The sequence below is a fragment of the Oryzias latipes genome, chromosome 22, assembly GCF_053564925.1.
Source record: "Oryzias latipes strain Hd-rR chromosome 22, Olatipes_Hd-rR_3.1".
Lineage (NCBI taxonomy): Eukaryota > Metazoa > Chordata > Actinopteri > Beloniformes > Adrianichthyidae > Oryzias > Oryzias latipes.
Window position 1 is genome coordinate 11,758,838 of NC_136258.1, and position 23,355 is coordinate 11,782,192.

General features: G+C 41.0%; 2 protein-coding genes across 28 annotated transcripts in view; both read left to right on the plus strand.

Annotated features, from left to right (window-relative positions):
* kiaa1109 (KIAA1109 ortholog) overlaps window positions 1-6,643 on the plus strand; it is a 71,289-nt gene extending 64,646 nt beyond the window's left edge. For 24 of the 27 annotated variants that reach the window (XM_020713917.3, XM_020713919.3, XM_020713922.3 and 21 more), the window contains 6 exons: window positions 306-557; window positions 649-852; window positions 1,909-2,103; window positions 3,595-3,729; window positions 4,342-4,513; window positions 5,781-6,643. In XM_020713917.3, coding sequence (XP_020569576.1) covers window positions 306-557; window positions 649-852; window positions 1,909-2,103; window positions 3,595-3,729; window positions 4,342-4,513; window positions 5,781-5,997 — 1,175 coding nt within the window. In that variant the 3' untranslated portion in view covers window positions 5,998-6,643. The remainder of the gene's footprint in view (window positions 1-305; window positions 558-648; window positions 853-1,908; window positions 2,104-3,594; window positions 3,730-4,341; window positions 4,514-5,780) is intronic. The other 3 variants (XM_078940414.1, XM_078940415.1, XM_078940416.1) reach the window with 1 other exon arrangement.
* A 1,432-nt stretch (window positions 6,644-8,075) lies between these two features.
* LOC101165774 (dynein regulatory complex subunit 4) lies at window positions 8,076-14,111 on the plus strand. Its single transcript, XM_004082652.5, has 11 exons — window positions 8,076-8,203; window positions 8,290-8,385; window positions 9,575-9,775; window positions 9,924-10,130; window positions 10,221-10,275; window positions 11,037-11,197; window positions 11,376-11,552; window positions 12,362-12,448; window positions 12,527-12,736; window positions 12,845-12,910; window positions 12,983-14,111. Exons 1-11 carry the CDS (start codon window positions 8,201-8,203, stop codon window positions 13,148-13,150), a joined length of 1,431 nt encoding a protein of 476 aa, XP_004082700.1. The 5' UTR covers window positions 8,076-8,200; the 3' UTR covers window positions 13,151-14,111.
* The last annotated feature ends 9,244 nt before the right edge of the window (window positions 14,112-23,355 follow it).

Consider the following 23,355-nt stretch of genomic DNA (forward strand, 5'->3'; position numbering starts at 1 on the left):
TACATGTTTGTTGTGGAGCGTTGCATAATAGGGAACGCTCAGCAGGCAGCTCTGCTTGTGTCCTGGTTACAGGAACTGAATTGATTTTTCATTCTAATTAGCTTCATTTGTATTCCGCTTTTTGAACAGGATTTGGTTGTTGGAGCAGCTGAATGTAATCAGTGGTGCTCATTAGGTAATCAGATATAAAAGCAGCAGAATAAACAGAAAAAACCTAAATGAGTGGCCTTCAGAGAACAAACCGTTTCTGTTAGCACGCCTACCGTGACTGCGGCACCACAGCAGTGAGCTTCTGTGTTTTTCAGACATGGATGCCGCCCATCACCGCCACTGGCCCGGGGTGCTGAAGGTTATCGCCGGCTGCCACATCTCTCTCTTCCAGGTGCCTCTGCCTGAGGACGCCGTGCAGCTTGGTGGTTCCATGAGCCTCCACGGCAACCACATGACGCTGGCCTGCTTTCACGGGCCAAACTTCCGATCCAAGTCGTGGGCTTTGTTCCACCTGGAAGAGCCAAACATCGCCTTCTGGACCGAGGCACAAAAGATCTGGGAGGACGGTGAGACAAATGAGAATTCTGGGACTTGAAAGCAGCTGGTTTTGTTGCTGCTGTTCCTTTTGAATCATTGTCGTGTTTGTGTTGCTCACAGGCTCCAAAGATGAGTCCACCTACATAGTCCAGACTCTGGACTTCCATCTTGGTCACAACACTATGGTGACAAAACCCTGTGGCGCTCTCGAAAGTCCAATGGCCACTATAACCAAAATCACCCGCCGGCGACACGAAAATCCTCCACACGGAGTAGCTACAGTCAAAGAGTGGTTCAACTATGTCACTGCCATGAGGAACGAAGGTACCTGCACAGTTGAAAACATTAGAGGTCTTTTCGATTTGAGACATTATCTCTACTTTTAGACTCTACATGAACACCGTTTATGGCTCTTTAAGAGACAACTCTGCTCTTACAGCTTGTTTTTATTTATTTGTATCACTAGTGTTAGTTTAGTCATTTGAAACAGCTCACACTCATTTCTAGTCTGTTAAAGATAAAATAACTGATGGGAAAGCTGAGCTCAACCTCAAAAATGAACTTTAAATGTGACATATGACCAACAGGGGGCGCTCTTTGTGTTCTAAAAATTTCACTTCAGCATTGGGGTGTGCAAACTTTTTTGCAGAAAGCATTTAGTGTGAGGGCCAGCAGGACACATACATATTGTTAATAATAAATGTAAATTATAAACATTTTTTTTAATTATTTTTCTTTCCCAAATGACTTTGTGTTTCATACTTTAAGACTCTCTTGCCACTTTTTCCAACAAACCAAGTCCACTTGGCTGCACATAACCTGCTGTTGATCTTTGAGTTAAAGTTAATATTTTTGAATAATCCAGTAAAATGAATATAAACATAATTTAGTGTGCCAACCACAGGTTGTCAGTGTACCCATACTAGAACAATGTGTTTGTTTGGAAATGTGCCTAAGACATGCTAAACTGGACGCTTTTATTGCTATAAAGACCCTGAATATGTGGGAATTATAAAAGATTTCAAAAATTTAGTTTGAAAATTCATCTGTTAGTGTTTTTTGTGTACACAGGTTTTTAGCTTTATAACTTTGCAGTCACTTCAACACAAATGTTTTTGGGCTATGTAAGGTGGAATAACAGAAATATGCTTTTCTTTTGATCTTTTAACACTCAGATAAAGAATTCACAGCCACTTTATCCACCTTTTTAACTTAAAAACCTTATATCAATTTTATTTGATTCCTATGTTTTTATTAATGCAGTAAAGGTAGAGTGTCCTGATTTGATAAAGAAAACATATTTGAATATAAAGTGGTTCAGAAAGGAAGGAGGGATCATGATCTGAAAGGTCAAGGGTCATGTTTTATCTGCTGTTTTAGAGCTCAACCTGCTCAGGAATGTGGAAGCCAACAACCAAGAGAGCGGCTCGGCCAACAAAAGCTCCAGTCTGCTGAGCAGCTTCCGCGGCTCCTCCAGCTACAACCATGAAACGGAGACCATCTTTGCCCTTCCCAGGATGCAGCTGGACTTTAAATCCATCCATGTGCAGGATCCAGATGAGCCCTCTCTAACAGGTAGGGCGGGCTTCTTCAGCACACAGAATAACTAAACTACCATCTGTCTCCCAAATGACACATTTGTTTGTGGGTAGATGTGTAATAATGGGGTGTGGATCTTTTCTTGCCTCCCATGTTTTCTCTGTTAATGTGGTAAATGTCTAATATGTTTTTGGTTAATACTGATGGACTAAAGCCTCAGATGATTTTCATTCTGCTGCAAAGGAAAACAGACTTTTCTTGAATAAAAAATATGAGTAGATAAATATTGGACACAAATCTTAATCAGGTTGGAGTTTACATGTAATGCACCTTATTGAGTGTGCAATGGGAGTTCCTGCAACAAAGCAGAAGGTAAGATTGTTTACATTAAAGCTCTAAAAATGCACATAGGCTTCCTGCTGCACACATAACGAATGCTGCTATCATTAAGGATTTATTAAGTCTACTTTTCTTTTCTTTTTTTTTTTTTTTAAACTTTTTGGTTTGTGCGCACCGAAGGTAATTTGATCCACAAAAAAAAAACATTGTCGAAAGATTTCTGATTTTTCCTCTGGAGTAACTGATATATGCTAAAAGTTCAATGAAAAAACAATTTCTGGTTAAAACTGATCAATCAAGTGTTTTGTGACGATATAAAATGTTTTCCTTTGAAAATCTCATGTTTTATTTTTTCTATTGACTATTAATTTTCCAATATTTTATTTACTATTAGAATTATTCATTTTTTAGGTAGTTCTCTAGAAATTTGAAATAAAAAATAAGACTGTCCAACCTTGTTCAGAGATTTCAATTTTGACAAAAAAACAAATTGGTTGTTTCTGCCACCCATCGATTAATTTTAGACTCACTCCAAAAAAAATCATGTTTTTGGTGTTTTGAAATTGGTCTTGTGACATTTTTCTGATGATTGAGGGCACAAGCTCAAAAATTGTACTTGATGTTATTTTTTTCTTCAAATCTTTGTCAATCAGGAGCAGACGAAAAAATACCATTTGGATAAAAGGTTGTAGGTGTGGCGTAGAACCCACAACAGCAGGCCACAAGCTCCCTGCTCTGCTCTATTCTGATGCATCCACTTGCAGACCAATAGATCCATTAACGTCTTTGTTTTCCTCGTCTGAGCTGGAGTCTGGATCTAAGCTGGATCGCTCCAATATTGCTCACCATATTTGCTGCACCGCTTATGTTAAGTTTGGAGGGATGATGGGATTTGAAGATTGGCTCACTCCGAGCCAACAGGCAGCGAATTTCCCTTGAACGCATGGCACTCTGCAGACACTATGTGCAAGAAAAGGACACCAACTTTGGCTAAAAACAACAGAATCATAACTAAAAGACCAGTGGGAACACTTTGAAAATAGATCCAAAGACGGTCGGAGTGGGTCTTTTAAATTTTACCTTCTCATGTGATATCAGTGTAAAAACCTCAGCTCCCTGAAGCTGTTTATTGCAAAAGAACAAATCAGTGTTGGCTCTTGTGCTCAGTTCAGTTTTTGCCTCTTTCAGACTCCAGCAGCAAGCCCAAAGTGGAGTGCAGCGTGGTGACGGAGTTCACCGACCACATCTGCGTCACCATGGATGCCGAGCTCATCATGTTCCTTCACGACTTGGTGTCGGCCTACCTGAAAGAGAAGGAGAAAGGTGCTCGCTCTAGCTTTGTCGTTTATTTGTCAGACAAAGAAACGAATCCTCTTTGTCCCACTCTCCCACACATCCGCCTCGCTTTCGGAGGTGAGAAAAAAGACCCATCAGAGGCTCCAACGGGGAATTATCCAGCACGCTATAATTTTGTCTCCTCTTCCAATCCAACATGAGGAACCAGATGAGCACATCTGTCTGTGCACCTGTGGAGCTCTTGGAATGCTGCGGCCTTCATTTTAGAGAGAAACGTGGAGGGGGCTGCGTGTTATTTGCTCCCGCAGCAGGGAGGTCAGGCAGCCCGTCACAGGCAGCATTTGAATAGGCTTCACTTTGTCACAATGGAACCAGTAGGACTCCATTCTTTCCGGACAATTAAAAGCGTGGCTGCTCTTTAATTGTACGTGTGCGTAAAGAAAATTTTTTTCCCTCGTCTCTGATTAATCCAGATTACGGAGGAGGGGCAGATCCGTACCGCTAATGCGCCGACTGCTCTTTTTGTGAGCAGAATGAACGGGGCTCCTTGTTGCCTTTTTGGAAAGTGTTTAAAAGAAAGCAGGAAGGCAGTGAAGCGTTCAAAGACATACTCTGTTTTGTTTTTTTTCTCCCATTTAGCTCTTTTTGTACCGAGAATGTTTTCAGCCCGGCCCGGTCAGAAGAGTCCGACAGCCGCCAACGACGACAGCTCCAGGGACAAGGACAAGGACAAGGAGGAGGGCATCAACTACACCACCGTGGACTGGAGGGAGTTCATGTGCAACACCTGGCACCTGGAGCCCACCTTGAGGTCTGCGCCGCTCCACCCTTTTTGATGTGTCGCTCGCACATCACGTAGAAGAACAGCAGCAGCTTAGCTTTCACCGTCTGATCAAAAACATCCACCATCAATTATTAGTCACGGAGTCTGCAGGAACAAAACTGTGATCCTCATCCTTTGAGGGTTATGAAGTCTTCCTTAAAACATCCTTTAGTCATTCCCTGTGTCTTTGATCCAGACCGAGCAGGAACACTTTAAAAAAAAATAAAAACCCTAGCTTAGAATCATCGCTGTAGGAGGTTGAGTCAGTCTTCAGGATGTTCTGCATATCTAACAAAAACACTGATGGCAACAGGAGGAAAATCCAGCTCTGTTAGATTTACTGCCTTAACTCCGATGAGAAAGAACATGTTTGCAGTCAGAAAGAGTAAAAAACAAAACAAAAAAGGAGCCACTCTGTGCCCCCTCAAGAGAATCCCTTTTTGTAAATCATGTTCCATTAAAATAAAAATCGTAAATTGGTACATTTTGCAGTAATCAACAGATTATCACATAAGTAAATTAGTTATCAAATGACTAAAATACCTTCTAGTTTCTTCAATAAGGGCTCAGCTTTTTCAACCTTCCACCTATAGGGGGAGTAGTCTACCTCTGATCAGAAGGTTCAGTTCCCACCCTGCCGACCCATGTGTCGTTGTGTCTTTGCGCAAGGCACTGAACTCCACATTAGGTCTTAAGGTCTTTCTTCTCTGTTTTCTGGAGTGCTAGAATCTTCTCTCTGCACTGGTGGTTATTTTCAGAAACTGAATCAAGAATCTAAACTTTTAAAAAAGAAGCTTTCATATAAATGTAATTTAGTTTAGATTGTTTTTGGTAAAAGATGAAAAAACAAGTGAAAAAAGTTGAATGACGTTGTTAACTGGCTCTGTTGTGATCATTTTTTTTTCCTTTTTAAACATTGGATGTAAGTTTTATCATGACTTAAAGTTCTGTGGAGGCAGCAGCAGAACTGTTGTGACATGGCTGCAGACTCACAAATGAATGTTGGGGATCTGGGCAGCAGAATTCTGTTCACACATTATGTGGAATCATTGAATGAGAGCTGGACTGAGTGTAACCTCATCCATAGAAAATGGTTTACGTCAATTCAGTCACTATTAGAGTCATGTCCTACATTCTTCAAATGAGTTTAAGTCTCTCATTGTTTTCGGGTTCTCTTAAAAATGTAAACAGTCAGAAATTGAAAAAGTCACAGTGTCCTGATTGGTTTGCATTTGCCGCTGCTTCTTTGCTGCAGGCTCATCTCCTGGACAGGACGGAAGATCGACCCTGTTGGCGTGGACTACATCCTGCAGAAACTGGGTTTCCACCACGCCAGGACTACAATTCCCAAGTGGGTGCAGAGGGGCGTGATGGACCCACTGGACAAAGTCCTGTCCGTGCTCATCAAGAAGCTGGGCACGGCCCTGCAGGACGAGAAAGACAAGAAAAGCAGAGACAAAGAGGAGCACTGAGGAAGCAAACACTGGAATCATGGATCCAGGCGGAAGAGCCACTGAATAACTATGAAAGCACTACTGAACAAAGCATTGGAAAGAACAAACCCTGTGAACTTCTGCATCCTTGTTTTATGTGAAGCTGCAGTTTTTTTCTGTACATTTCGGAACAAAGTAGCTCATGTTAGGGATGTTGCTGCTTTCCCACCCAGCCTGCTGTAAATGACCTCACTCAAACCGCTCCAGCTTTTTATCACCTGAAGCCCGCCGCTTGTTCTCAAGAAACCATTTTTGTGCTTTTTTTTTTCTTTTTTTTTTTAAAACCATTGCCTTGTCTTTGTTTCCCATGGAACACACAGTAGGTATGCTTTATGTGAACGACAGCTTAGCTTTATACCCACAAACAATTCAGTGACTTTGTTCTTGATTTCTGACTCAAGCAATGAAATTACTGGAGGTCGTGGCACCCCCCCTCCCCCCTCAGCCACACGGATGATTGTAAGTAGAATTGCAGCCAGGGTCATTATTTATGTGGAAAACATCCATCTAAGTTTGGTGTATTGAGCTATTTTTTAATCCTCACCATAGAAACCATGTATATAGTTACACTTCTTAAATGTGTTGATTTCTTAACTTAATAAAACTGTTGCCATTTAGTTTTAAAGGATGTCTCTTCTGATTTGTGTGCAGCCATGTCCGTTTCCACAGAGTACGGTCTTTCTGCTTTTCAAACTTTTGTTAAGAAACAGCAGCTGAAGAAGTCAGTGTGGAAAATAATTAGCTTGCTAAGGCCGATGCTCCTCACATCAAAGAGAACTACTGCATTCTGGTTTTTCACCTATCTATGCACAAAATTTAAAAGGGAAAATAAATGCAAGAGGTTTTAAAAGTTAAGTAACTGAGGACCACCCACAGAAAATCAATGTTAGTTATTTTTAACGTGTTTAATTACCGCTACAATAAACAGATTTATGAATATAAATTTGCCAGGCTTTTGGTCAGCCCAAAGATCTCCAGCATGTTCATGTCAGCCTTTTGAAACCTGTTTGGTTGTCACAGACGTGACCACTTTAGGTCGTTTGGGGACAAAGATTTACAAATGAGACCCTCCTCAAAAGCATGTTTTTCCGAAACACATCATGTTTTTAATTTGCAAGGCAACAACAGAATCGCGTTAAAGTTTACCAAAGAGGATTTTTGGTGCATTCCCGCAATATTGGAGCTGTCCAGCCGTACAGTTTGAGCCAGATTCCAGCTCAGACGAAGAAAATGAAGACGTACATGGATGTAGCCGTCTATAAGTGGATGCATCACATGGGTGGCCTGGCCGATGTCATTTTCTACGTCACATTTACAAGCTTTTTTAATCCTTGTGCTATCTTAGATGACCCCACCCTTACATTGACGTGTTCTTCCTACCATGACAAAGGTGAATAAAGGTGGAAAGATTTCATGTAATCCATGGACACCAGTGAAGATCACAAATCATTGAAGAAAAAAGGTTCAGAGCACTGTTTAGTGGGTCTAGATGACCCAACTCCCAATGTTAAAGTGCCTAGGATAGCACAAGGGTTACACTGTGTTTTTCATCTCCTTCTGATTCACAATGATTTTAATAAAGAAGTACTCAGAAATAAAATGTAAGCTTAAATTCCTTTTTGAATTTCCTCCATTGTGAGAAAAAAAACAATTTTCATTGTAATGGGTCTTTAACTTATTGAAAACAGATTAATCTATATTAACTTTGGGTTTGTCAACAGTTTGTCAACGTTGTTTTGTTTTTCATGACATCATTTCCAAAGCGTATGGCCTGCTGTGCCGATGTGATCAAAGGAGAAAAAGATGCCATAATTCGTTAAAACCCTTCTAGATCTGGCAACTCTAACAACCTCTTCTTGGCAACGTTCAATGACACTCGGAAATATCACTATCTTTACAAACTTAACTGTATAATAGAAACCTTTGAACTTATGATAGCATCAACACGTAACCGCCTACTATCTTATCTTATTTTTACAAAGGTGGACGAATCCCACTTTTGGTTTTGTTTAATAGTTTTAAGCGTTAAAGTCATTGGAAATTATAGCGGATGTAAACGAAGCTTCCATAGGTGAGGTGTTTGTGATCACGTGACCTCGTTGCTATAGAAACGACTTCTTCTTGGCTAACTTTCGAGTTGAGTGTTTTGTTCTCCGCGGAGTCATTTCTTTAAGTGCTGAAGATGGTAAGTTGACTTATTTGATGAATAAATGGTCTTTATATTTTGCTGTATGTTTTCGTTGACCCGTTGGCGGTTTCCCTCACATGCAGGCACCAAAGGTTAAAGTCAAGAAGGCCCGAAAGGGGAAAACGACGTCCTCGGTGATGGAAGCTCCGTCCATCAATAACGAGCTGTCAAAAGATCAGGTGACTGCAAACCAAAGTTTTGATTAGAATCATGTCGTCCTGAACCCCAAACTAAACAGAAGACATATTATGCTATTTTTGTTCATATTTTAACGATGACAAAGGGAGATTCTCTAAAATCAGTGCACCTTGTGTCCCACATTTTTACCTCCATAGGTTTTAATATTAAAGTACAAAATAAATAAAAAGACAAACGTAACTCTGCATTATCGCACACAAACATCTTAGAAAATTATATTTAGAAACATTGAATGTGTTGCTGAGGCGTAGAGGTCAGCCATGATGAGCATGTCCCCACTGACCACTTTGTCATTAAATATAAAACAAATAATAGTCAGTAACTGCAAGCTTTATTATATTTTTCTTGCTACTGTAATCATTTTTTCTACTTTCACCTAAGATAGTAATATAAGAAAATACATGAATTGTTTATAAAATTTGACCATTATTATCATGTCCCTCAGTTTTTAATTAATCAATAATCCCCATTTTTTATCTATGATGGTTTAGTCCACTCTGATGAAATGTGTGTTCTTAATATGTTCTTGTGGCATTTTTTTATGACAGAGGACATATATAAGGAACATTATGCTTGAAATTGTATTTTTAGAATTTTTATTAGTCAAATAATTGTGAATCAGGAGAAAAAATGTTTTTTGAAAAAGCCACAAGCCACAAGCTCCATGCTCTGCTCCATTCTGATGCATCCACTTGCAGAGAACTAGATCCATGTACGTCTCTTGTTTTCCTCGCCTGAGCTGGAATCTGGATCTGAACTGTACTATTGGTCCAATTTTGCTCGCCATTTTTGTTGCACGGTATAAATGTTAGGTTTGGGGTGAGAGGGGCTTTAAGCTAGCGGGAGAGAACCTAAAAAAATGGATGATGGGAACTGAGGGAGGGTTAACTCCATGTCAACATCTCCACCCAAATTTATGATGCACAAGTGCCGCTCTGCAAAAAACTATGTCCTTGATTTAGGCTAAAAACAGCATCATTCTAAATAAAAGACCACTGGAACACTTTGAGAATAACTCAAAAGATGATCGGAGTTTGACTTTATGGACCCAGGAACTGACATCACTACATATTCACAAATTTGTTGTTGATTTTTTTTTATGTGTGTACAGTATTAGTTAGATGGGTTTGTTTGTTTGTTTTTTGCTGACACATCATCTTTGACCTCCAGCTCTGGGAGGAAGGCCTCCTTCGGCTCCAGGAGGAGCTGGACAGAGTGCGGGAGGAGAAAAGGAACTTCCAGCTGGAGAGGGACAAGTACCAGGCTGCCTGGAGCATCGCGAAGGAAGAGCTGGAAGAGACAGAGGTTCGAGTGAGATTCAAGAGAAGACAGACGGAGGAGGCCAGGGAGCGCCATCGAGCAGAGATTTCTGTGAGCATGTAGAGCCTCACACCATGACAGTCATCGTCTGGATTTTCATTCTGTCATTTGAAAATGTGTAAAAGTTCAAATAAGTAACGGGGGCTTCCTTTATGTTTCTCCGATTCCTGCGTTTTTGAACTCCGCTTCTTTTGTTCAGGACTACCAGCAGAGGCTGAAGAACATGCTGGCGGAGCAGAACAACAGTGTGGCCGACCTGAAGAAAGCCAACGTCTCCTCCTCTCTGCTGCTCCGGAACGAGATCACCAAGAGGGAGGTGGAGCTGTGCAGAGAGTACGAGCAGCTGCAGGCGGCCTGCAGGCAGAGGAGGTTCCTAAAGAAGGCCTCCATAAGGAACCTGGAGCTGGTGACACATGCACTTTCTTTGATCAGCATGTTAGACTATTTCTTTAAGCACTTGTGCACGCTGAGCCTGATTCTGCCTCACCCTCACCAGAAACACCAGGAAGCGATGATGAAGATGAGCAGACACTATGAGCACAAGCTGAGAGGTAAGAAAATGACAGATCTGCAGCAGGAGATGAACAGATCAGACCTGTACCAGGTTAGTGATCATGTGATCACTGAGGTCACAACTAACTGCACTTTTTTGGGCCAACTTTTCCTTCTTTCTTTCTTTCTTCCTTAAGCTCCACTCCGATCATCTTTTGCTCTGTTCCAAAAGCGTTCCCAGAGGTCTTTTAATTATGACGATGAACGGCATAAAAAACCTGGATCGTTTTCTAGGACGTAGTTTCTGCAGAGCAGCAGGACTTGGACTGTTGAAGGGGAGTAAGCCCACACCTAATTCCCATCATCCATTTGTTTTTACTCTCTGCTGCTAGCTTACAGCCCCCTTACAAACCCCAACCTAACATTACCGGTGCAACAAAAACATCGAGCAATGATGGAGCTTTCCAGCCGAACAGTTTTGAGCCAGATTCCAGCTCAGACGAGGAAAACAAAGACGTACATGAATCTATTTAAATAAAGAAATAGTCAGAAATGCAATTTTAAGATTAATTATCTTAACATGTTTAAAACATGATTTTCATCAAAGTGAGTTTTTATTCCTGTTTTAACAATTTCTTCTTTTTATTTACTAGCTTTTTAAATTCTCTTTTGTTTTTCTCCTTTTTTCTTGTTTTTTTCTTTTTCTTCTTTCGCATTTCTAATTGATTTCTTTTGTCCTTCTCTTCTTCTTCCTTCGCCGCCCAATAATCTACCCAACAATGTCCTCTAAAGCGGACTCTCTCTGTTGCTTCCTCTGCAGACATGGCGGAAATCTTTCAGATTAGGAGGAAGAATCTGGTTCAGGACAAGGAATCCGAAATGCGGAATCAGCTGTCTTCCCTGGACACGGAGATCACAAAACGCTTGGACTTTATGATGACCGATTACCTAAAGAAGCTGAGAGAATTACAGCTGGTGTGGGTGCGTTTGACGCTCAAACGAGCACCTGAAGTTAATCAACTTCAACTTTTGTGACTTGGTTGTAATCCATGTTTCTCTTCCAGTGAGAAGATAATGCAACTAACAAACAACTGTAAAGAGTCAGTGGGAGGCCGAGTCTGTGTTGGACTCATTTTTTTTTTTTTTTGTGTTGTTGCAGGATAAGGAGCAGGAAAAAGAGGATCCACCTTTTTGTGAGCAGCCGAACATTCCTCTGCTAAAGAAGAAACCTCAGCTGGGAAGAAAACTTCTGCTGGAGGAGAAAACTGAGCAGGAAGTCCAAGAGAGACAGCTTCAGGAGCAGCAGCAGAAACACAGCCTGAAGGACTTGATGGCGGTGTGTTATTCTGTTATTTAGCGTAAAAACAGTCCAACAACACGCGTTTGCTCACGGAACTCAGAAACCTTAACTCTAACTAGTACAGTCCTATGATGTGCTACAGGACTAACCCAAGCTAAAGAGCAGAAGAGCAAACATCAAGGCTCCCAGCACCACTCAGTTCCATTTACTGCACAACTCCGATCCAGCAGCCAACAGCTAATTCACCGGCAACTCTATTAGGCACTCCTGTCCAACTGCTTGTTAACGCAAATTTCTAATCAGCCAATCACAGAGCAGTAACTCAATGCGTTTAGTCAAGACGATCTGCTGCAGGTCGAACCAAGCATCAGAATGAGGAAGAAAGGTAATTGAAGTGACTTTGAATATGGCATGATTGTTGGCAGCAGACGAGCTGGTCTGAAGATTTCAGAAACTGCTGATCCACTGGGATTTTCACCCACAGCAGCTCTAAGGTTAACAGAGAATGGTCTGAAACAGAGAAAATATCCACTGAGCGGCAGTTCTGTGGGCAGACATGTCTTGTTGATGCCAGAGGAGAATGACCAGACTGGTTCTAGCTGATAGTAAGGCAACAGGACGAGGTTTGCAGAAGATCATCTCTGAACGCGCAACAGCTAGAGACAGATGGTTTACAGCAGCAGAAGACAACACAGAGTGACACTTCTGTCAGCTAAGAACAGCAAACTGAGGCTATAATTCACACAGACTCACCAAAACTGGACTAGAAGATTGGGGAAACGTTATAGCGTTTCATCTCTGCCATAAAGTGAAAGGCCGTAAAGCATGACTGTGATGTTTGACAGAGACGGCGCTCTCGTCAGATGGAGATGGACAAAGAACTGAGAGAAGAAACGGTGAAAAACGAGTTTCTGCTGCAGGCCTGCATCCAGGTAATCCGCCTCCCGCCTGCTGCTTGTGTTTCTTCCTCACGTCGTTGCTGGAGCGGACGTTTGCAAATCTGTTGTCAGCTGGAGCAGGAGTGCAAGGATTTGCAGAGGAGGGAGATGGAGACCGTCCTGGACATCCAGCTGAAGAGTAGTGTGGAGGAGATGCGGCTGCAGAGGAGGCTGGTTGAGATGTCGGAGGCTTTGGAGAAGACGGATGTGAAACTTCTGAGCGTGCTCACACTGACTAGCACAGACCAAGAGACCCGCAACGATGCAGCCAAAAGATTGCAGGTATGCAACGTCTTTCTCTGTGCAACGGTGGAGACGTCACGTCTGAGCTGCCCTGCAGGGTCCAGCTCACCCCGATCCTCTGACACTAATGCTGTCTGCTGCTTGTAGGAGATCTTTGAATCCAAACAGGCCCAAATGGACTCCATGAAAGAGACTCTGGAGGGAGACTGTAAGGTGAGGTCTCTAACAAAGTGCAGTGATGTTTCTGCAGCTAAAGCGGTGAGCACAGGTTTGTTTGATCTGCAGGAATACGACGAGCTGCTGCAAACCTGTAAAGACAAGCCGAGGGCTTCAGGGGGGCACAACTTCCCCTTTAAATCAGCAAAGGCCATCCTTAAGGCAGCCCAACCCCTCCCTGACATCCTCCAGGCTACAGGCTGCTCCACCTTAAATGCCCGTAAACAAGTCATGTAAATGCATCCTATATTTACCAGGTAATTTGTTCACCCTTCACCTCAAAAAACCTTCATTAAAGGCTAGAACTCCGGCTGTAATCAAGGAGAACAGTCTGGGACTACCTTTCAGATCTTAGCCTTCGTGTTTCGGCTGCAGAAAGCCTTCATCCTGCTGAGAAGCTGACATCATCCTCCTCTTTGTTCTGTTCCTGCTGCCGTTTCTTTTTGCTAGTTTCTGTTCAACTCCATTTTCTGTCTGTCATTTTTATCCTTGGCGTTAAGAATTATTGTTCAGAATAAAGAAGAGTTTAGGAAAACATCATCACAATGACATCTGGTGGCCATTGAACTCTGATTTGAACTTTTCTTTGATTTCATGTCTTTCATATTAGTTCATGCCAATTTCTGTGAGGACTTTTCATTTAAAGCAGTTTGGCTGTGCTTCTTTACATACAGACATTAACATTTGTTGAGGAGGATTCTGTACATTTTATCCAGAAAGATGACTGTCTCAACTGCATTTGGGACTGAGACCCATCCTGCTCAGAATGTTTCCTGCTTTGGAGACTATTCTGTCACGGAACTGATGAAGCTGGGATGGGAGAATGTCGGTCCTGGTCAGCTGGAATAGATGAGGGAATACTCCGACATGTTGAGTTCAGTGATCCAGAGGCTCATCTCCACTTGGTACAAACGGGGCTGATAAATGACTTTAAGTCTTATCAGTTGCATCAGGAATGAAAGTGATTTTTTTTCTACCTCTTAATAAAATAAATAAAAATAAAAAGACAATAAAAAAACTGTTTGTGAAAATAAAAGTAATATGAGATGAAAGACAGTTCTTATTTTTTTCTGCTTGTGTGCGAAGCTTAAACAAAAATTCTATGTAAACTAGAATGTGAAAAATAATATTATGAATAAAATGATTTTAGAATTTTTAAGGTATTTCTCTCTGTAAATAAATGCAAATATAAATAACACGAACAGATTGATGACTTATGTTGGGACAGATGGAGACATCCGAATGTTTTATCCACAGGTGTCTCTACTTTATTGTTGTTACCACTGATTGTATATGAGAACTGGACTGAGTGATCCCTCCCCTTTGCGCTCCAACAGGAAGTACCCACTGGCTCCAAGAAGCAAAAATCCCATAGACTTTATAAGGACAAAACAGCTATCACTCCCTCATTCTATTATTTAGAATAATCATTTTTGTTCTGATGCCTTTTTTTTTTTGTAATCTTGCTAATCCTAATTTTTTCATTATATTTGTTTTCATGAGTGAAAGTAATTTAAGTTATAAACTGACCAACCAGATGCCTCAATAAAAGTAGGTGGTCTCACATCAAACATTCAAAGCGTGTGATTGACAGATACTCCTACCCACTTTCTAGTGGGTAGGAGTATCTGGAGTTCCAACAAATTCACTCGATTGGTGAGAGTGGTTCCCATAGAAACGTTGATTCAGACCGACTCGGACCGATCACTGCTTAACGGCGACTGAGTTGACTTTATTTTGTTGGAACCAAAGCAAATCGTTTTCTATGTGTGAGGTCACACTCGCTGTCCAGTTCTCTTACACAGGTCATATGTTACCTGGATATTGCATTTAATCCTTTTCTTTTCAAAAAGGTCAAAGTGATCCCAAACTGGTGAGAGGTTTCACACTTGATTCGGTTTCCATCTTTCTTCAAAAGGCTCAGGGCTTAAGACTCGGGTTAAAAGAGGCGGGACTTCACATAGAAATGTCTGTCAGAGAAGCTTTTAAATGTCCCACAGATTTCAGGTAAATTATTGGTTTCAAAACAGTTGGTGTCTCAAAGGAACGTCATGTAGAACAGTCATTTGGCATCAATGATTCACAAGTTCGAATAAATATTTCTCATCAAACGTTGTGCGTTTGTTCAGTTTGTTATAACAAAAAAATAATAATTTATAAGAGTTCTAATCTTGCCGTTATTACTGTTTCTCAATTCTGCCAAGCACGTTACTGAAAAACGCTGGGGTACTTCTTAAAAATGTTTTTTTCTTTCTTTTCTTATTTATTCATATATTTTTTTGCATTTGGAAGGTGTTCATGTAGATATAAAGTTTCAATTATCATTTTTTTAAACTAGCTTGGACAGATTTGGGGTTGTTGGAGCCCTTCCAGCATTTCTTCAGTAGGAGGCAAGGTGCACCTTTGGCAAGTCGCCAGTCCATGTCAGGACAAAGTTCCTTGAAATGCAAAAAAAAAATGTTAAACTACAACAGACTGTGTAGAAAACGCTAAACAAAAATCTAATTTGGTGATCACAAGTAATCATGACTTTGCTCTTGCAATTAAGCCAGAAACTGCATTTATTCAAATTGTTTTAATAGGTAATCGTCCTTTATTGATTAAAAAGTAAACGTAAATATACTATATCATCCCTTTTGAATGCCCTTTCAGTAATGAAATATAAATGTTGACATATTTATTCTTGAGGAACATTATTTTAACTATTAACTGATACTCTGATGTAATTAATGTCCTCGAAGGCAATCAAAAGATGGAGGAATCAGATCCACAAACCCTCAGATAAAATCACCCATTCTGCCTTAAATTAAAAAAGTGTAGTACTATCAAGGCAATCAGTTGTTATGAAACAAAGAGTAACTGTGTCATTAACATTTTAAAACCAGGCGAGATCATACTGATAAGCTGGAGCTTAATGCATCTTGATAAAAATCTTAATACAAAATCCAACCAAGCAAATAAAAGGGAAAGGATAAGGACTTGTCAGAAGGACAAAAAAAAAAGGACAAAAAAGTGTCATGTTCCTCTTTTAGTGTGTATTCAAACTGGAAAAGTCTGTTGGTCCAGACCAAGTCCACTTCATTTGGTCTGTATGGAGTCCTGAACCTTGCGTTTGGTCTGTAGTCAGACTACCTCCAACTAGACTATTCTGTTTTGAACCAAAGCTTTAAACAAAACCATGCGACTATAGATCTCTTCAGTTATTGGCCAGGAATTATGAGGGCGGGGAAAAACAGGAAGTTGAAGACCTTTTGCAGTCCTTGTCGGAATAGTCCATTTATTCAAACTGGATATTTCTCTGACCAGACTTTTTCCTTGCTGCTTTGGTACGGCAGAGGCATGCTGCAAGGCGCTTACTGAGGAGACAATGGCCATAAAGGTACACCGATTAGTGTTTATGACACATATTTTTGGAAAAACAGTGAGAAGCAATGTGTATCACGTTCACAGCTGTTTTAATGAGCTTGCACACATTTGACCAAATTTCAATGAGTTTTTGCATCTCAACGTCATGGCTGCTTCCTCTTTGTTTACATCCGGTAATGACCGATTACTGTGACCATTTTGGTCAAATTGTTCCGAGCACAGAGCCTATTGAGACGGAGAAAACTTAGAGCCAACAAAAACTCTGGCCATTAAGGAATGAACCAAGACCACCTCAAAACATGGGTCAGAGAGTGGTTCCTGGTCCTGGACAAGAGTCCGCTTGGGTGTATTCACACTGAAAATTTGTTCCAGATTATCTGGGGACGCAAACTCTGGTTCACTTAACCCTTGTGCTATCCTAGGCACTTTAACATTGGGAGTGGGGTCATCTAGACCCCACAAGACAGTGCACTGAACCTTTTTTCTTCAATGATTTGTGATCTTTACTGGTGTCCATGGATTACAGGAAATCTTTCCACCTTTATCCACCTTTGTCACGTCAATGTAAGGGTGGGGTCATCTGGACCGCACAAGATAGCACGAGGGTTAAAGCAAACCAAATCTGTCCAGTCTGATATACTCCAAGACTTTGATACTGAACAGAAAGGCTGAAACCACATCAGTATCAATATAATGTTTAAGATGTTTCTATTGAAATATGAGTCTAAAATTGTTAACAAATGGTTAATCATTAGTGGGGGTTTGTATACTTGAAAAGTAGTTTTAGGTAAAATCCAAAATATTCTCCTAATTTAGTACAACTCGACTAGAAGTTTACAGTTGTGGTGTCCATAAAACAAAATCTTTTTTTTCCAGTGAGAACGTTTTTGCCTTTACATTACAGGAAACCTATAAATCATCAGGTAATGGCTCTTTTTGACCTGGAAGTGATCTGAACAGCATACTCCAAAGTAGAAAAGATTTAAATTTGTGACATAAGTGGAAGAAAAAGGCGAAGTGGAGAGAAATTGTCTGATTCTAAGGAAGCACAGGACCTCAGACTGAACGTCTATAGGAGCCTACAACCTTTTCTCATCTACAGAGGATTACAGCCTGATGAGCTTCCTTTCTGAACAGAAAACGCGGAAAGATAGAAGTTAAACCAATTTAGGCAAGACGTCATCATGCCCAAGTGAAGAATTCAGCTGCACAAAAGCCTTGTTAGGGTATGGTCGGATTAAAAAAGGAGTTTTATAAAAATTCACACAAACCTGCTCTAATCAGGCCAGTCCTCAATCCAAGTTTTTTTTTAAATAAGATTGAAAAGTTCGGGAAGTGCTGTGTCAGCTAAAAAAAAAAACCATCTTTTCGTGCTTACCTGAAAGAAAACTTTTAAAACTTCACCTGAGAGAATTTCCTCCTCACAAACAGCAAAACTTGCATGAAGGATTGCAGCATCAAGGAGGCAAAACAGGCAAGATAAGCAAACAACTGATAAATTCTTATAAATTCTTCCTATGATCAAAAGCTTTGCAATTTGTCAACATTTCCTAAAGTTTTTTTTTTTCTAGTTTGAGACGAAGCCTAGAAACTGATTGTGATTGATGTAGAAAAGAAGAGTTTTTCCATTTTAGAGACAGAGTGACTTTGGAGCTTTGATGTGGGCTTTCAAAGCCGAACTGGAGTTAAAGATGCAAAAGAGAGATGTGGAGCAGCTGAAGGAGGGGTCGACAAGGCTTTAAAAATATCTGATTGATAGTGTGACGTACAGTGGTCTATTTCCCTCTGCACAGTCAGAGACTTGATGATAAAACTACGTGACGCCGAGGAATGATTTCCCTTCGTGACGCCGATAAATAAAATGCAGGGGTGACATTCTGCATGGTCGACTGACTTAACAAAACTTAAGTCAGAATATGAGATAGGGATTTGCACAGAAGAGATGCTTATCACAGGGTTTGGAACTACCAACCTGATGGAAATCATCTTTTTCATCAAATTAGGGGGGAAACGGTTTGATGGGGTACCCCAACTGGCACTAGGCAAAAGACCGGATGCATTCCAGATAGGTCACCTGTCCATCAAAGATTCTTCTGAAGAATTTTGAATGAGGTCTCTTTGGAAAGTTAATAATATTGTTGGACGACAATTCCGTCTGTGGCTGTCAAGCGCGAAGGTCAACCAGTCAGATCAAAGAAAAGCTAAAGGCGTTGTCAGCCTAAATTGTCTAAATTGTCTAAAGACAGGAGAAGAAATGTGTCTATTGGTTCAAAGTCAAAATGAAAGATGAAAGAACTAAGATGATGGATAGCTCGCAAGTCCAGAAACATAAACGAGCAATTTTAAACCAAGTCTGGCATTGCAGCGATTGACAAACTTCAGAGGAAGAAGATGGTGTTTGATGTTTAGCAATCCCGTGTGGCAGCAACACCAAGAAAACGGAATATGAGAAGCTTGATACGAGCTGAAAGAGAAAAATAATGGTGGTACCAGCAGTGACAGGAGCATTTGGGGCTTTTAGGGTGCAGGAAGAATCCAGGAACAACACTGAAGAGCACAGCCTGAAGAACTTCTCTCTTGCAGCTATAGCCTTTAAGTAGAACTCCGGAGGACATGGGACAAGTGGAGAGCCAGGTGGGTTAAAAATGGGTTAAGACTCAGCACTCATAATAACTTATGTCTTAGCCATGTGCACACGTACGGGGGTTGACCCGTAGGTGGTGTGGGTTTTTGAGTTATCCAGGCCTGTGGAGGTTCGTAGACAGGTGCATCTTAAGGGGAGCTCAGGTATGCTTGCAATTCCCTGCAACCACTTTAAGGGACGACATGAAAATGGAACGTGCCGTTGTCCTGTAAGTATGTCGTGAAGTATTTATAAGGATAATGTAAGTTATGCTACATTCACAACGGGCATGTGATGCACGTTCTAAAACTCACTTGTAGTGTGTTCTTGAATGTGCATTTAGCATATGGCGTTCACATTGAACTTTCACTACCTGATTGTATCACATGTCCACCACTTCAGTGGAAGAGGCTTGGTGTGAAATGTCAAAGGAGTGCAACTCTTGCTCCAGGCTTTTTCTTTGATGTATTCAGGCACTTGCCTGAATTAAAAGCCATATTTCACTGTTAAATCCGAGACCCTGATTGGGCAAATTTGACCTGGTTTACCTTGCGATGTGCATTCAATGGCCGTAGGACGCCCACACAAACTATGCTCTGATCCTCTAATTTTCTCAATTCTGTCAGGCTGCAAGCATGGAGTGCACAACAGCCGCACAAGGAGCGTGTACTTATCACATAAACAGCACTAATCCTCATGCTATCTTATGGGGTCCAGATGACCCCACCCTTACATTGACATGCTATCCCCTAACAAAGGCGGATAAAGGTGGAGAGCATTTCATGTAATCCATGGACACCACTGAAGATCACAAATCAGTGAAGAAAAAAAGTTCAGCGCACTGTCTTGTGGGGTCTACATGACCCCACTCCCAATGTTAACGTGCCTTAGGCATGTGGACCCCACAAGATAGCACAGATAGCGCAGTGCGCAGGTATCAGGGAGGTTAGCCAAGAAATAATTCGGAAGATCTGGCTGCGTCTTGCTTACTTCCCCCTTTACTTACCCTTACAGGTTGTTTAAGTGTTCACTACCAAATGTCGCTTGCTGCATGTCCGAGGAAAAAACTGTATGTGAACATTTTTACTCTATGTGCTCACCACATAGAGTAAAAACGACCTTTTCACAGAAATGGAACATGTTTGGGCTTCAAAACTAACACTAAGCAAGGGATACTTGACCTGAAACCAGAATTATTTAATAAATGAGGCTCCTATAGATAATCAGAGCACTATAAGCTCTGTTAATGCAGCACATGGTCATAAATCTGAAAAAACCCACAAAAAAAGACAATCTTTTTAATTTTTAATTTTTCTTGACATTTGTCATCCTAATAAAGAAAAAAATCTAATTTCAAGGTGTTTTTACACTTTTATACGGATTTACTTTGCAAGTGTTCTTGCTTGGGTTCCACTTGAGTTTGAATTAATGAACCACTTGATTGCCTTTTTTTTGAAGACATATGCTGGAAAATCACTGCTGCTAACAAGACTTCTGACTGATTGACTTGATGGACCTGCACTGCTCTTTCTGTAAAAATAAAGGATATACCTAAAAGATTTAGTAGAGAGGTGGATACAGAGAGGAGTTTGGGTTGCTTCGCTCTCTCTTCACAGCTTTGCCTCCAGAAATGTTTAAGTAAAGCTCAAGGTTGCGCGTTGAATTCCGCAAAGAGCTGCTGTACGCTGCAGCCAACAATGAATCGAGGACTAGATTTTTCAAAATGTATTATTTTTGCTTGAATCCATAACAGAGCTAAAGTGTCATCTCTTCAGATGTTGTGGGCTGCTCTGGGATGCCGAAGCACTGCTCCTCTTCCAATTCCTTGAAGAGACCTTTTCATGTTCTCGTGTTGAAGCTCCACTGTAATTTATTCCACTGCAGGCTTCGTCATTGTTTCCCTGTTAGATTCCCACCACGCTCTAATCCTGAACAAGAGCAAATACAAAGCACACTCTGTCTGTGATTATAGGCCGTCTTTCTAGTAATGTGTTCACATAATTGGAAGTGTATTTATAACCTCTGTTGCTCCTGACAGATTTAAAGTTTTTTTGTGCGTGAAAAAAGTTTATTTTTGAGACCCCTCCAGAGCTCTTAACTGTTTTCAATGTCCCACTGAGCCATGAAAAGATGCTCATGAGGGAACGCTTCACCAGAACACACAGTCCCACAGACTTCATTCTTTCTTCCTTGGTGAAGATGAGTGACTCTGATTAGGACGAACAACCATTTACACTTTGGAGCTTTAAAGACTTGATTTTCAAGATAAACTGTGAAGAAGGGTATGGAAGCGATTCTGTAGCATGAATAAAAAGCAAAGTCAAAACCAGAAATCCTTTTTCATTTTCAAAATGAAGCTGCATTTTTTGACTCAAAAGTAAAATGAAAAAGCAACTTTGCTTTTTATCTATGCTACAGAATCGCTTCCATAGAAGGGACGATAAGGTTTTTAAATGCAACGCCTCAAAAAAAACGAAAACTTTGGTGACAAAGCAACAGTTTCACCTGTTGGGGGAACAATAAAGAATTTGGCCCTGCAACAGACTGGCGACCTGTCCAGGATGTCCCCTGCCTGAGGCTCTGGCAGCCTCATGACCCTGAAAAGGACCAAACGGGTTTAGAATAAGAATAAATGAATGAATGAATAAAGAATTTATTCAAGAAAATCCACAATGCTGTAATTTAAAATGACTGAGTGTGCTTTCATTTACCAACACTTGTCATTTTGTTGTGCTCATATTTTTACATTAAAGTTTGCAGAATTACGTCAGTCTTTACTTACATTCAGAAACGTGCTGCATGTGCATTCTTGAACGTGCATGCAGTCCATGGTGTTCTCTCTGGACAAGCAGAGAGGGGCTTCATCTTCTTTTGCTACCGTTTACAAGAGCATGTCTGCCTACAGTTAGAAGAGGCCTGGTGTGAAATGTTAAAACTGTGCAAATTTCATAAATCTTGTTCCAGGCTCTTTCTTTCACAGCTCTATTTTGACATATGAAAGACTTTGTCATAAAATTCCAGCTGGATACAAACCGCATTTATTAATTTCTCTTTCATGATCAATTTTCTAACAATTGGCACTTTTGTGAAACAAAATGAACAGCATCTCTGCATCCCTACCAAATCAGAGTCCCTGGCTGGTCAAAGTTGACCTGGTTTAACTTTTAACGCCTCTCCAATGGCCGTGTGTTTTGTACGTAGAACCTGAAAATGGTCGTAGCTTAGTGGCACGCGAACGAGTGTTCTGAAAGCAGAAGCCCAAAATGCACATTTACATATGTTTACGTAGACTTTTCATTTGGAGTGGCTTCTTAAACGCGCGTTGCAGAAGGGGGTGTGAATATAGCTTCAGATAAAGAGGCTGGCATTTAATGGTAAATGGCGTATACTTATATAGCGCCTTTCTTCCTACAAGGACAAAGCGCTTTACAGTCACGGACCCATTCACCCAGTCACACACACATTCACACACACAGTCACACACTGGTGGTCGCTCCGCTGCCAAACACAGGCGCCCGCCTACCACCAGAGGCAAGGTGGGGTTCAGTGTCTTGCCCAAGGACACTTCGACTCATGGGCGTGCAAGGCGGGAATCGAACCTGCAACCTTACGATCATGGGACGACCGCCCTACCGCTGCACCACGGCCGCCCCAATGCAATCTCCTTCAAATTGTTTTACTTTGTAAATATGACTTTTGGAAAATATCCACTTTGGTTTTCAAAATTAATGCAAGAGAACTTCATATCCCATTGTGTAGACATAGAGCGGTCGATCTCTGATTGGAAAATCGGTTTGCTCACCAATGTGTAGAAGTGTCCTTGGGCAAGACACTAAATATTGCTCCTGGTGCTTTTAGGTTGGCATCGGTGTTAGGCAATTGAGCTGCCATTAGTGTGTGGGTGTGTATGTGCATGGGTGAATTGGACTGTGACTGTACAGTGCTTGGGGACTTCTAAGAGGTTAAAAAAGTGCTCAGTAAGTATACACCATTTTCCACCCAAAATACTCTGATTGGGTTTCAAAGCTAATAAATGTAAAATCGAGCATTTTCAAATAGGTCCCCAAGAAGACAATAATAGAACTTCTAAAGCTTCATTAATGTGAAGGCAATTGGAACTTTTTTCTTACTTTTTTTCTTTTTTGCTCATACAAGAGATGTCCATTGATAGCAAATCCTCTGTTTTTAGGGATTCTCCGTTCACATGCTGTTCTACTTTTTTGTACCTGAAACATTTGGGGTCAGATGCCACACTGCTAAAATAAGGGCTTGTTTGCTAAATTGAGGCTTGAAACAACAACCTTGCAGCTGAAAGATCTCATAAGAGTCAGAAACATTTTGCTCTAAAGTTCCAGATCTTCTCCATTTGTTGTATCAGAAAAGAGATGAGAAATGATGTTATTTTCCCCCCCACTGCTTTTACATATCGTCCTCGGTCTTTTCCAGGTGAGCG